The following is a 14,304-nucleotide window of genomic DNA, read 5'->3' on the forward strand; positions in this document are numbered from 1 at the left end:
TCCGCCAGCAGGATGTAGCGTTCCGATCTTTAGGCATCTGTCTGTGTTAAACGGCCACAGTGGGTGGCAGCTAATAAGGACGGGCTAATAGAGTCATCTGTTCAAATCACGCCAGCGACCGTAGCCGACGCCTCGCCACGCAGAGCTCGTCCTGCTGATTGGGCAGAACCGGGTGACTCTTGTGTGTGTGTGTGTGTAAATCTATAAACATCTCTGTGATTCCTGATTTAGGGTGGAGTTTGTAACGGTGTCGAGAATTCTTCACAGGGCTGGTAAATTTTTCAATTATCCAATCAGACCAGGGAAGATATATTTGAGCTTGGACACACTGCCATTGATAAAAAGAAAAAGAGCACAGTGGGAAGAAAACATACATTTTTTGAGTACTAACATCATTTTATACAGGTTTTGCCGTCCTGTTGGTCTATGTCTTAGGCGGACTCAATGCCAGCGTAGAGCAGGATAGTGTTGCAGTTACCTACCGACTTTTATTCGGATAAAAGCATATTTTATATGACTTAACAGTTAATATAGATTGTAGGGGTGCAACAGATCACAAAACTCACGGTTCGGATCGTGTCACGGTTTTTGAGTCACGGGTCGGATCATTTTCGGATCAACAACAACAATAAAGATTACAAGACAAATGTGATTTTAAATAAAATCTTCAAATGTGTAAAAGCAAAATAAAGTGAAAAATTTGGTAATAATCCTGCTTCCTTTAAGCATGGTCAATATTAAAAAAAAATGCAATCTGAGGAATTATTCCTTCTTCTTTTAACATGGATAGTAAATAATCCCTAACCCTGGATTTACAATTCAGGATGTCTGCATTGCCTGGGGAGAGTTTAGACTTTTTTTTTTTCATCAAGTATGGTAGCGAAATACAGTTTCTGTCGTGTTTTATTTGGCATTTTGTAAATCCATTGATTTCGGTTGGAAGACTCATTGCTTATTGCAAGGGAGATTGGTTGTAGTCTTTTCGCTCGGTTCTAGCCCTACTGTTGATACGGAGAACCGAGCGAAAAGACTACAACCTAACATAAACATGTCCGGTTCCAGTTTCCGTTTCAATGGGATTTACGGAACGCCAAATAAAACAACAGAAACTGTATTTCGCTACGATACTTGATGATGTTGTTAATACCGGAATTGTCCTCTAAACATGCGCTGATCACGTGAACGCAAAATTTTTTTTTTATCAGCCGATCCGCGGATCACTTGCGTCCCGAACCCGTGAGGGTTGATCCGTACGGATCACGGGTAACCCGTGAACCGTTGCACCACTAATAGATTGTAAAGATGACCCTTTTCGATACTAACTGTGTGTGTGTGTGTGTGTGTGTGTGTGTGTGTGTGTGTGTGTGTGTGTGTGTGTGCGTGTGCGTGTGGTTCAGGTGGATTTTGCCAACAGGTGTGTGGGTGGGGGGGTGACAGGCCACGGGCTGGTCCAGGAGGAGATCAGGTTCCTCATCAACCCGGAGCTCATAGCCTCCCGCCTCTTCACAGAGGCCTTGGAGAGCAACGAGTGCCTCATCATCACAGGTAAGAACAAACCTTTGTGCGTCATTTTCTTCAGCTTTCGCCGTTGTCCAGAAATACCTCGCGGATAATGTGTTTGTTTCTTATTCCCCTGTCTCACGGAAGTGCGATTCTGTCGACCAATCAACCGACGGCGTGTGTAGCTCGGAACTTGCCGGCCCCCTTTCAGGCGTCTCAGTTGTCCATGAAGATCGCGTCTCTAACATTAGTTCGGCATTACCTAAATTAATTTGCACGCCAGTTTTATTTAATTTTATACCATGTATTCTGTAAATCCATGCACCGAATCGTGACGTCCGTACCGATTCGGTTCAATACGAATACATATCGTTACACCCCTACCTGACACACATCAGATCACACACCTGTAACACCGTGAAACACACCTAACGGCACCTCAGATCACTTACCTGACCCACCGTAGTTACACACCTGACACACCTAAGATAAGGAGCAGGAGAAATGTCAATGCTCAAAATAAAAGTGCACATTTCAAACCGGGGAGGTAGACACACCTGTCCATCACCCCCCCAGGACAGAAGCAGCACTCAACATGGCCTTTTTAACAAATACCGGACACACACACACACACACACACACACACACACACACACACACACACACACACACACACACACACACACACACACACACACACACACACCAAATTGTTCACGGCAGTGATGGAGGAAGCGAACAGAGCCAGGAACCTCTCATTGGTGTATGACCCGGTCCACGTTTGACATTGTAAATCCATCCTGTTGACGCCAGGGCAGGTTTTTCAAACTCTGCCGTCTGCACAGTAAACGCTCAGATAGACACGGCTGCTCACAGATGTCTGCACTTGATGGATTCTGTCTGGATTCTGCCTGTGCACACATACCTGACCGTTTGTTGAAGCACTCACTGTTTTACTGGCCGTGTCCACGTTCTCAGTCTGTCGATTCAGACTGCATATCTTACGTCGAGTCGCGGTTACGGTGCACGCTCCCAGACTAAAGCGCCGACGCTGAAATCTCCAAAATGTAAGCAGTCTCCCCCACATGCTCATTTACATATTTTTCCCTGTAAGTTGCCTTGGATAAAAGTGTCTACCAAATGACTGTAGGCTTTAATGGTTTAAGAGGACATATTTGACTCAGGCTTCTGATTGTTGTTCCCTCCGCCGCTCTCTGTGTACCCCGGCTACTGCCTCGCTTTCCTTTGACTCACTGTCGTTTCCACCCTCCTCTCCTGCTGTCCATCCATCCATCTTTTGGATGGATGGAAGCCATCTCCGTGTTCCCACTTATGAACCCTTTGTCGGGAGGAACACCTGTTTCCATGTCTCTCCTTTCCAGCACGTCGACACGGAGAGATGACAATTATATTCGCCCCGTTTGTTACGGAACAGCTTGCTCACCCGGCACACAGTGCTTTACTTCTGGTACCTTATCGTCTAAGACGGTGGCTCGCCTTGTATGGGGACGGGTGTGGTGATATGCTACTGCGGATGGTCAACTATATACTTGGTATATATGTACATAATATATGGTTCCATGCTACAATAAGGGACTAGCAGAGTGGTGACATTCGTGGCTCGTGGGTCAACTCCCTAGTGCGTTAACCATGTAGGCAATATGCATGGAGTGACCCAGGTTTGATTCACACGTTTGGACCTATCAAATATGTTGTTCCTTCTCTGCCTCTCTTCACTGTCTTGTCTTTAAAGGCAAAACAAAATGATGATTTTTTTTTAATATATAAGCCGATTTGTGGATTGTCCCAAATGCAACCTCTACATCTCTTTCTTCTCCGTCCGTCGTTGTTTTCATAAGCGTACAGTTTTATATACTGTAGGGCTATAATCGGTCTCCATCACACACACAGTGTGTGTGGCAGGTTGTGTTCATTGATCTTGCAGTGGGTGGTTGATGTAGCCTCTCATCAGCCACCCCCCCCCCCCCCCCCCCCCCCCAACCATAAAAGAAGAAGAAACTTCCTTTACTTTCGTTGGGTCCAGAGCCGATTCCTCAATGGACTTTTAGCTCCGACTCAGCCAACCCTCCACCCCCCCCACCCAGCCCCCTACCCCTCCACTAGTGGAAGTGCTTTTCCCTCCGAAGGAGAGAGATCGCTCGGAGTTGATTCATTAGTCAGTTAAATCCGGACTGTGCCAAATGTCTTGCTCATTTATTCGGCCTTTTTATAACTAAAGGAAGTTGTCTCGTATCAGGTGGGGGATGTGTGACATTGACGGCGCCTCTTGAGGTCATCAGAGCCAGGATCTTTGGCGTTCTTTCTTCAGAGAAAGGGCACCTAACTTTGCAGTCGTGACGGCGATGCTCAAATGGAAAGGGATGCTCCTGGACGTCTGCTGAGGGAGGGGGGTTAGGTGGTGGTGGTGGGGGGGGGGGGAGGGGGGCTGCAGGCGTACTTGTAGACGGGCACGGCAGCAGAGACAAATTACACGTGGGCGTGCAGAGCCAGGAACAGAACAGAGGTTTCCATGGTCTGGACAGTGCTCAATACCCTCCCGCTGTTGCTCATCTCAGGACACTCGCTCAGTGTTTCTATACAAACATTAATCTAAATGCACGAAGGGAAAGCCCCAGTGGCGGCTCTGTCGACGTCCAGATGTAACGCGCTTTGCCTCGGGTTCCCAGCCATGAGAAGGCTGTTTTATTCTGTGTGACGCCGTCCTCTAGGAAGCGACCCCTCTGAATCACCTTCATCTCTAAGTGACTCCCCCCCCCTCCCTCCTCCTCCTCCTCCTCCCCCCCCACCGCCTCCTTCACTTAACGTTATTACATTTGGACACGGAAGAATTTATAACCAAACTTAGGTCATCGCTCTGCTAATGGAATGAGCCAATTATGTCATGGATTTATTAAAATGTTGCAGAGTATTCTTGGCACGAACTGAGGCTCTGGCCCGCCTCCTTCCTCTTAAAATTCTCAATTACTTATCTCTATTGTATCTCTCTCCCTCTCTTTATCTCTCTCCCTCTCTTTATCTCTCTCCCTCTCTTTATCTCTCTCCTTCTCTTTTCATCTATTTCCTTCTCTCCCTCTCTTTATCTGCCTTTCTCTCTCTCTCTCCCCCCCTCTCTCTTTCACCCTCTCTCTCTCCCCCCCTCTGTCTTTCACCCTCTCTCTCTCCCCCTCTCTTTCTCCCTCTCTCTTATCTAATTCTATTTGCTTCCTTTAACGTTGTCGTGACGTGCGTCTTTTTTTGTTTGTTTTGTTTGGGTGGCCCTTGGCTCTGTTCTGATTGGTCAACCAAAGGGTCAGGTGGTAATGTAGCGATGGCTGCGTGTGTGTCTGGATGCTGTCATGGTCGCTCACTTGCTACTAAATGGATTCAAGGTGAAGGCAGGACCGGGCTGATGGATGTCTTGTGATGTAGCTACTCTGGTTTGGTTTACCGGCTGGAAAAGGTTTTTTTTGTGCTGTTTTACTGGAGTTCTGTATGGGGGCGAGGTGGTGTCATGGTTAGTGGCTTGAGCAAGAGGCCCAAGGCTCTACCTTCTCCTTTATGAACTGAAGATTACACACAAACCCATTTGCGCACACGTGCACAAAAGCTTCTGGAACAGTAGCACACTTGTTTGCAGGTAACTTGAAAGTGAATTGAAAATTCAAGGATTCCTAACGAATCTCATGAATAATGTACGTAAGATGAATGTTATATACCTGAATCAGGGTCCGTAATGAGAGGTACTGTTAGAAGTATAATGAGCCACGATGCAATCTTTGTGCTCTAGATGTTAAACACCACTGCTGAAGGAAGACCTACTGTTTCTCCAGGCCGAAGTGCATACGCATACACTCAAGTGTTTAAGACTAGGGGGCGGAAATGCCTCTTACCTTTTTTGCACAGCGGTTCCAAGGTTAAATTCTGCTACACTAACCCATTCCTCCTTCCATTACGGCTGAAAGCTTTTCATTTCAAAGACCAAAGCGGATTACTTATTCAATCAATGCTTTTTTCCTTTTTTCTTTATTTACGACAACCCAATACCCGCTGATACATCGGCGCCCCTGATGGGCAAGGCAGCGGAGAATCAGATTTGATTTAAGGAAGGGGAGCACGGAAATAGATTCAGGCGCGCGGCAACACGTGTGTCTGTGACAGAGTGCTGGTAAATGTCAGCTGTGTGACTCCTCTGTCGTGTGTCTTCTTGTGTGTGTGCAGGTACTGAGCAGTATAGTAAATATACGGGATACTCAGATACCTACAAGTGGAAGGAGAGCCACAAGGATGAGACGCCCAGGTACTGAACCCTCTCTTGTGATTACAGCAGACCCTATCCCAGTTCAGCTTTCCTACTGAGTAACCAAAATAATGACTTATCACAATAAGAACGGTAGTAAACATCTTTTCTTTTTTTTTTTTTTACAGATAAACTCATAAAATGTGTGCTACACATTGCTTTCCATAATAAAATAAACAGACTGTAACATAGTGATAATACAATCTGGCTCAAATAATTCACTTTTTTTGTGATCCAATATAAGGACGGTATAAAATGAAATGTTTAGAATAAAACATGAAATAGCAAGCCCCAGTCCAGGTCAAACGATGTGACTCTGTTTGTTTTTCCGGGGGTGTCCTCCTGTCAGGGATGACTGGCAGAGGAGGTGCACGGAGATCGTGGCCCTGGACGCCATCAAGTACCAGTACTCCCTGGAGCAGTTCCAGCCCGAGAAGATGAGCCGAGAGCTCAACAAGGTGGGTGCCCTCGCCCTCAGTATGGCGCTGGGGAGACAGGGGATTGCCATCGTTTGTTTGTGTTGTTACATGCTTTTGTGCCTTTTGTATGGACAGAGCAGTGAGGAGAGGCGGGAAAGTAAGTTGAAGAAAAGACGGATAGACTCTCCACATGTCGGAACCGAACTCTAGCCCCTACAAGGCTTAACCCCAACATGGTCGGCGCAAAAGCAGGGAACACTCTATTTTCATCGGTTTAAATGAGCACGTTTAACAGCCTTTTGACGTCAGTGTTTCAATATCTATTCAGATTGTCATTAATCACATGAAAGGTTTGCATCGATGTCCGTCATGCTATGGCTGTCTGTCCGCTATAACATTCCCGACATAAAATGCACATATTGTTTAATTAAATGTGATGTATGTGTATGTAGAGGGCGGGAGATGGACGGGAGTGACAGCAGCAATCTTTTTCCATCGACAGGACAGCTGTCCAACGTGAGCCTCTGTCCTGTTGGCCCTGGTTGTCACTATATAGTCGTCGTTGTTTCTGTGTTTCAGATTTGATGCATATTTGAATCGGTTTGTAAAGAAACCTTAAAATTAATGTCAACCCATGTCCACCTAGAAAAAGAAAGACTAAAAGAGGCATATGTTTTTTAACAGCAAAGATATTATGTTTATTCCATAACACTCTATGGAATAGAATATAAAATAATATAAATAATAATATTTTTTTACTTTATTCTTGGCATTGATAATACTTACACACATGCAATTCACGGCCAGTTGATAATGTAACCTTAAATATGCTTGATACTGCCAGAAGATTTTGCTCTGAATAGCGTCCACCTCAAGTTTGGAGCTAAAGTTTCTCGAGGTAGAACGACGAATGCCCCTGAATTATCGTCTTTCATCTTGTGACGGGGGCCAATTCAAATATCCACACTTCCTGTGTGCCCATATTAGGCATACTGCGGGTTCTTCCGGCCCGGCGCCAACCGCAAGCACCTCTCCGCGGTGGCCACCGGAAACTGGGGCTGTGGCGCGTTTGGCGGGGACCCACGGCTTAAAGGTACAGTTGGCTGAAGCTAACTCATCGTCCCTCCAACCCAACTTAAATTAAAAAAGTCATGTCTTTTTTTATTAACTACCAATGACGTAAGCAGCCCTCTCTTGCTCTCTATCTCTCTCGCGCTGTGTGTGTGTGTGTGTGTGTGTGTGTGTGTGTGTGTGTGTGTGTGTGTGTGTGTGTGTGTGTGTGTGTGTGTGTGTGTGTGTGTGTGTGTGTGTGTGTGTGTGTGTGTGCGTAATATAACATCCTGAAAAGCCAGTGTGTCATAATGTAACATAAATCAAAGTAACGGCCTGACCCGAGAGTGCATTGCAGTCGTTACGTCCTCCGAATTAGCCTCTTCCTCGTCCTCTTCCTCTCTTCCCCCCCTGCTTTACTCTTCCACTCCCTGTGCCCCCGACCTCCCTATGTGTTTCCTGTTGCACATACATACAACACGTCTACAGAGACTGCTCCTCCCTGTGCCCTCCCCCCCCCTCCCTTCATCCATCAGCTGACACACATTTATGTCCTCCATTAAAAGGCCTATTGATTACGCGGTGGGGGGCTCGTAAATCCACACCTGCACGTCACCCTCTGCACACACACACACATACACACACACACACACACACCGGGGAACGGCAGGGGGCCCTCACCGTCCCCTGTGGATACCTCACCGCACACACTCACATCGTCTCCCGCTCATCCGAGGAACCGACTAAAGCCACGCCTCGTGTCATGTCATGTGACATCACTATTTGGAGTTTTTAATCTTTAATAATTCTTTAATCTTTAATATTGTTTTCGAACGATGTGGTGGCGTGCGATCTCTCGCGAGGGCCTACACCCGGTCTCCTCATGTGCTATGTTATTGCCATGTTATTATGTTTCCATGCGCGGCACCAAGCGTTTTATTATTTACAGTTATTAGTTTCCTTTCCGCGAGCCTTCTATGAATAGATCCGCTGGGTTTACAGACGGCGGTCTCCACGGAGTTCGCTCGTTGGAGTCCCCTCCCATCACCGCTGCAATTAGCATATCTGTTATTTTAAGAAGGCCATAACCGTACTTCACGGCGTCGACGGTAGAGGAGACTCGAGGCGAGGTGCTTGGCTCCAGCTGTAGTATTGACGCAACGATTACAGAGTCCCGGTAAATGATGGCTTATTGTGCGCTCTGATTAATCTGCAGCTGATATGGGTCCTGTTTAATATTTGAGCGTCAACCGGGACCCTATTTGCAATGTCTTACGCGATTAAACGCCACCACAGAGGCAAGGGGTTTTCTTCCAGTACAAATGAGGCTTTTGGTCCTTTCTTATGTTAGCCATGCCTTATCTGTAACGATGTCCATTTAATTTGTGTGCTTTGTTTATTGCTGCGATCTCGAGGATAGCCTTTTCGTTCTCTTTGGCGACACCTTGGGCTATAAGTGGCCATTTTGCCCTGGGATCCCTTCAAACAGTGTCGCCAGTTCTTAATGGCTCATCACCATTGTATTGCCTCATTTGGCGATAGATTCTTAAAATAAGTCTTTGACAGACATTTATTGATGTGGAAATCTTTGAGATTGCAACTTATAACTTAAGTATACAGTTATAAATCCTTTCTGTTATAATTGACTGTTGCCTACTCTTCTCACTCCTCCTCTTTTGCCCTCGCTCTCCCCCACTGTCTCTGGGTGTCTCTCGCCCAGCCCTGATCCAGCTAATGGCAGCAGCAGAGGCCGGGAGAGACATGGCCTACTTCACCTTCAGAGAGGCTCAGCTGATGAGAGACGTGCACGAGATGCACACGTTCCTCACAGAAAGACAGACCACCGTCGGTAGGACACACACACACACGCCTCGCCCCACACATACACAAACTCACTCACTCTAACACACACACGTACACTAGGGATGGGCAAAATGATTCTTTTCCGGGAACTAGTTCTTTCAGTTCAGTTCACTATAACGATTCGTTTATTTGATTCGTTCGTTTTGATTCGTTCGTTACGTCAGATTACATCTTAAAAAAAATAAATAAATAAAAAATATTTTTTAATTGGTCGTGGGTCCGGATAGGACCGTCAAGACCGCAGTCCGCCGTTTGGAGATGCCTGCTACATAGTATGTTGAACGTCCCACCAATATGTATACCACTTGCTTACTCTCTATATTTCATTCATGGTTTTACATTTATAATTTTATTTTACTTTACATTTAATTCTTCATTGTTCAGGCATTACAGAACTTGCATGGTCATAAATAAAAAATACGAACTGCAGTTTAATTTCTTTGTTTGTTCTTAAATTGACGTAGAATGGAGCAAAGACTCCTGGGATTGGGAAATGCGCTTATCCAATAAACAGATGGAGGTCAAGTCTATTTTCGAAAAAATGTAGGGGGATATATGAGTCGAATGGTATGACCCAAGATACGTCAGACAGAGAAAGCGCGCATATTCGACGGTACCGCCTTGTCATTGGTTTACCCAGGTGCCATTCCAACACCATTGCTACCTCTCATTGGCTGAATCTTTGAGAAAGTTGTAGACTCAATCAATGGAAGTCGCGGGGAGACGGAGCTCTGTTCGTTTGTATATTTTATTTACGTGACCATATGTTTGGTTTATGTTAAAAAAAAAGAATCAAAGAACCAGTTCTTCTTGTTTTGGGGAACCAGTTCTTGTCGTTCACGTTCGGGATTCGTTCGTTTTAACGAATCAGTCGCGACCGACACATCCCTAACGTACACACACACACACACACACACACACACACCAGGAGAACATTTGGATGCTGTGGACGCTAGCGGGTCCACAGCCCACTCTTGGCGTTTGCTCAGCGTCTATCGGTCTAAGTGTATACAGTAGATTACATAACGGCCAGCAGTGAGGAATGTGACGCCAGCTAGCAGCACTCTGGGGATGCCACCGGATGTGTCCCCTAGGGGCCCTGAACCACACGAAGGTCGGACTCTGGGGCCCCGGCTTCATTTAAAAGACCGACGCCCAGTAAAGGGCAGAGATGTCACTCTCTATGTTAAGTTGGTCCACTTTATGGGTCGTCTTATTTCCTCAGCAGGCCGTGTACCCAATGTCATGGCGGGATTACTGGCTGAACTCCTCCTCCTCCCACTCTATCTCCTCCTCCTCCATCTCCTCCTCCTCCTTCTCGTTCTTTATCTTGTGACATTTATTGAAGCCTTTCACGGAAATGTCCCTCTGGCCATCCATTTTCTAAAGTGGAGCGACACAGAATGGGGGGTGTGTGTGTGTGTGTGTGTGTGGGGGGGGATGTTTGTATCCATTTGTGTCTCTTTTGTTTGTGTGTGTGTGTGTGTGTGTGTGTGTCTGCGTGCATGTTTGATTCATAAACTGTTTTACATTTTTTCCTTAGCCTTTCTTTCTTCCCTCCTTCTCAACCCTCCATAGCGTTCTGTCCATTTTCCATCTCGCTCTCTCTCGCTCTGTCACTTTAATAACGGTCTCATAATTCTCTCTCTCTCTCTCTCTCTCTCTCTCTCTCTCTCTCTCTCTCTCTCTCTCTCTCTCTCTCTCTCTCTCTCTCTCTCTCTCTCTCTCTCTCTCTCTCTCTTCCGCCCCCCCCCCCCCCCCCTCAGGGAAGCTATACAGCCTGCTGAACCACTACTCCATGGCCGGGTGCAACAACTGTCTCCCGTCCCGTCCCGTCCCCTCTCTCTACGACTTCATCCACGAGAGGCTGTCGCCCAGGATGCCTGTCCCTGCCGCCGCCAGCCCCACAAAGGATGCTGGGACGTCCCCGGGCGGGGCATCCCGCCTCTGAGCGACGGCCCGTCCTGACGTACACCACAACAGTGTTTTATAGGAATCTTTGGTTTAACCACACGTTAACACTACTCCTATCCCTTTGAGGAGAAAAGAAATGCTGCTATGAAGTAGTCTTTTTTGACCGTTTTGAACCAATGAAGTGTATCAGGAGTCAATTTCAAACAGGAAAATAACCTGGAATTGTGTTCTTATTCTCACAACATCTTTGTTGCATAATGGCAACCCATGTGGATATTGATTGCAAAACTAGTATCCCTATCTCATTTTAGCCTTCACACTGTGCTGCTTATTATAATAAGTAGTTTAGATTGCAAATATTTAATTTTCGAATATTCAATCATGTTTGCTGACGTTGACATTCATCCCACATGTACTTGATTGTATCATAAATGGCTATCCGTAAAGGGATGGGAGTAGATATGATAAATTAACAAACAAATTATGTTATTTCTTTGGACGGTGTTTCCTTAACAAAGAAAAATCTGGTTCAGATCATGTATCAAGTATGTGCTGCCTCACCACAATCTCTTTCTCTCTCTCTCTCTCTCTCTTTGCCTCCCTGATGTCACTCAGCCTAGAACCGAAACCTACCAAACAGTTTGCCTTTCTGCTCGTCGCTAGTCGTACTATCGGGACCTCGTAGTCAACAAACGCCTGGTGAGCTTATGTGACACAGGCCCGTCTTGGCAATAGTAAATCCCGGTTGCTGTCAACCCCTTCTTGTTAGCCTAGCCATGACACGTGGTGGATCTATGATTTTGTTACTCTCAGAAGGTTAGGGTTGGGAGTGGGGTCCATACGGTCATCATATGCATGAATATCGGGATCGGGGCATCGTCAGTGTTACCTTCTAGGGAATGATGGTACCCAATCATGACGGAGGAGAAAGCCTGAGAGCCGTACTCTAAATCAATCTATGCATGGTTTACGCTCCCTTTATTTCTGGAATACTCCACACGCTATATATACTGCCATATTCAATCATGCTCATCGTGATGTGATGCACTTCAATGTTTTATACAAATGTTATCAAAATTGCGAGGGTTCAATTGGGTTCAAGTTAGCTATCATCTGTGACATTACATATCAGCCTCACCATGCTAACTCTAAATGGGTTTATTCACTGACAGCTCACGGTGCATCATTATTCATCAATATTAGCCAGCGCAATAACTGCACGCTAGAAACACATGATTAAAATATTACTTTTACTCTACATGTGCTTCGATTAGGGTCTGTTGATGTTCACATGATGTTTGATTGACAATATCATACTATTTAATGGATAGATTGAATGGTGGGATTTAATGCTGTAATTGTATTGCATTGTAAATGTAGGTTTCTTAGTCATTTATTTTTATTATAATTTCTTAATTAAAATATATCCTGTTCAAACGGTTTTATTGCATTTCTTATTGTAGTACAGTTGATTGCAGTTTTGAACGGGTCAAGTTAGGGTTACTTAGGGTCTAAATGATTTAGTGTGGTTTGTTAGGCCTACTCTGGATGTATGGTGTGATAAAGAGCTGCTTGCGACTCGAAGACCATTTGAGTATGATCGGAAACCAAATGTAAACACATTTTTACAGTAGCCTACACCAAGCCAGTATTTTGTTTACACAAATACAGTTCAATTATTCATAGACCAAGCTCAAAAAATGGCCTTTATCGCCGTTTATGGCATCATTACAACTAATGAATATTAGTTTGTGTTGTACCAGGGCACCCTACATTTGTCACTATCATAACATCATACATAATTCAATTATCTGGAAACAATTGATTTTGGAGACGGCACATATAGGCCTAGGCTATAGCCTTCGGGCTAATTTAATATTGCCTCAACATTTTTTATTCGATAAATTATGGTTGGTAAATAAGCTAATGACATGGACTTCCTTAAATAGAAGGAGAAAAGTGGATTACATTTGTGCCTCTGCTCTTTGTACTGAGTGACTAGTAGATTAGATAGGAGCAGTGTCTATTCGCTTTTGTAGGCCAACTGTTGATGAGGATGTCCGTTAGCAACGGCTACAGATGCTAACTGAATTCATTAGCATTGAACAGGCTAGCCACAGCCCAGTGACACTAGAAATAAACTGCAGTCTAGTTCATATCATACAACAAAATGTTCCACATTAACCGTAGCCTATATTTTATTTTAATCCACAGTGCCATAGGCGTATACTTGAAACCTGTCATCCATGAATGAATACTTTGCACAGAGAAGTTATGGGGAAAAAATAAGGGCCATTTAGCCAGTTTTTCAATTTCACTCTGAACATGGAATAATAGTATTGCACTAGTGTTGCTCGATGTCTGCCAGTATACTGGGGTCATTATTTGAGTAAGCTTGTAATTTAACCACAGAGCTATAATGTTACCCAGCGGCAGCCGGCTTCCTAGCTAGATGAATACTATTAAAAAAACGCCAGGGAAAAACTGGCCTTCGCTCCATCTTTGTCAGGCTGCCAAGTCACTACAAGAAACTGGCATTTCCATTCATAATTGCCTGACCCTTCCTTCTACAGGTCAGCTGGCTGGAAACCACTGCAACACAAAACACTTTGAGAGGGTTCAAGAGGTAGACCTACATAAATGAAAATGGATATGAATGATATGGTTTATTTCTCACAAATGCCGCAGTATAAATAAAAACATTATTTTTTTTCAGATTTTTTTTTGATTGAGTTTTCGTTGGGTTTCTTTCCTACATGTATTATTAGCCTACCTTATAAGGGACATGTTTATGCATAAAACATCTTACCACCCTTTTCTTTTGGATGTTTGATTGCGCCATGATTGATACAACTGCGCAATTCAGTACCAAAGAGCATGAATGATGAACATCTGGATTGGGAGGGGGGGGGGGGTGGTCGGTTTTGGAGATTTGGGGGCAATTAAGGGCACGTTTTCTAATGCTTTAACCCACTCGTATGTGAAGGCCATCAATCAGACATCCACTTGTTCAAATGACTCATGCTTCAGCCTTTATAAAAGTTTAATTGGTTGGTATAATTAACACTGAGGGGGGAGACATGTGCAATGTTGTCTCAGACTGAAAAATCATACTTCCCATGATTAGGTCTGAGTGTGTCTAGTGTTCACACTGCACCATAGAATGTCGATTATGACCAGAAATCATTAGCCTACTATTTACACAGTGATGTTATTTTGTGCCATTAACATTTAGGACTTGCATAAATATAGCAATGCATA

At 44.8% G+C, this 14,304-nt stretch overlaps 1 protein-coding gene across 2 annotated transcripts in view; it reads left to right on the forward strand.

The window, feature by feature from the left end:
- Positions 1-12,480, forward strand: part of parga (poly (ADP-ribose) glycohydrolase a) — a 32,719-nt gene extending 20,239 nt beyond the window's left edge. For both annotated transcript variants that reach the window (XM_060073746.1, XM_060073747.1), the window contains exons 13-18: positions 1,398-1,545; positions 5,719-5,797; positions 6,147-6,255; positions 7,204-7,309; positions 8,987-9,115; positions 10,896-12,480. In XM_060073746.1, the coding sequence (XP_059929729.1) occupies positions 1,398-1,545; positions 5,719-5,797; positions 6,147-6,255; positions 7,204-7,309; positions 8,987-9,115; positions 10,896-11,080 (756 nt within the window). In that variant the 3' untranslated portion in view covers positions 11,081-12,480. The remainder of the gene's footprint in view (positions 1-1,397; positions 1,546-5,718; positions 5,798-6,146; positions 6,256-7,203; positions 7,310-8,986; positions 9,116-10,895) is intronic.
- Positions 12,481-14,304: the final 1,824 nt, after the last annotated feature.

This window comes from Gadus macrocephalus, chromosome 15 (genome assembly GCF_031168955.1).
Source record: "Gadus macrocephalus chromosome 15, ASM3116895v1".
Taxonomy (NCBI): domain Eukaryota; kingdom Metazoa; phylum Chordata; class Actinopteri; order Gadiformes; family Gadidae; genus Gadus; species Gadus macrocephalus.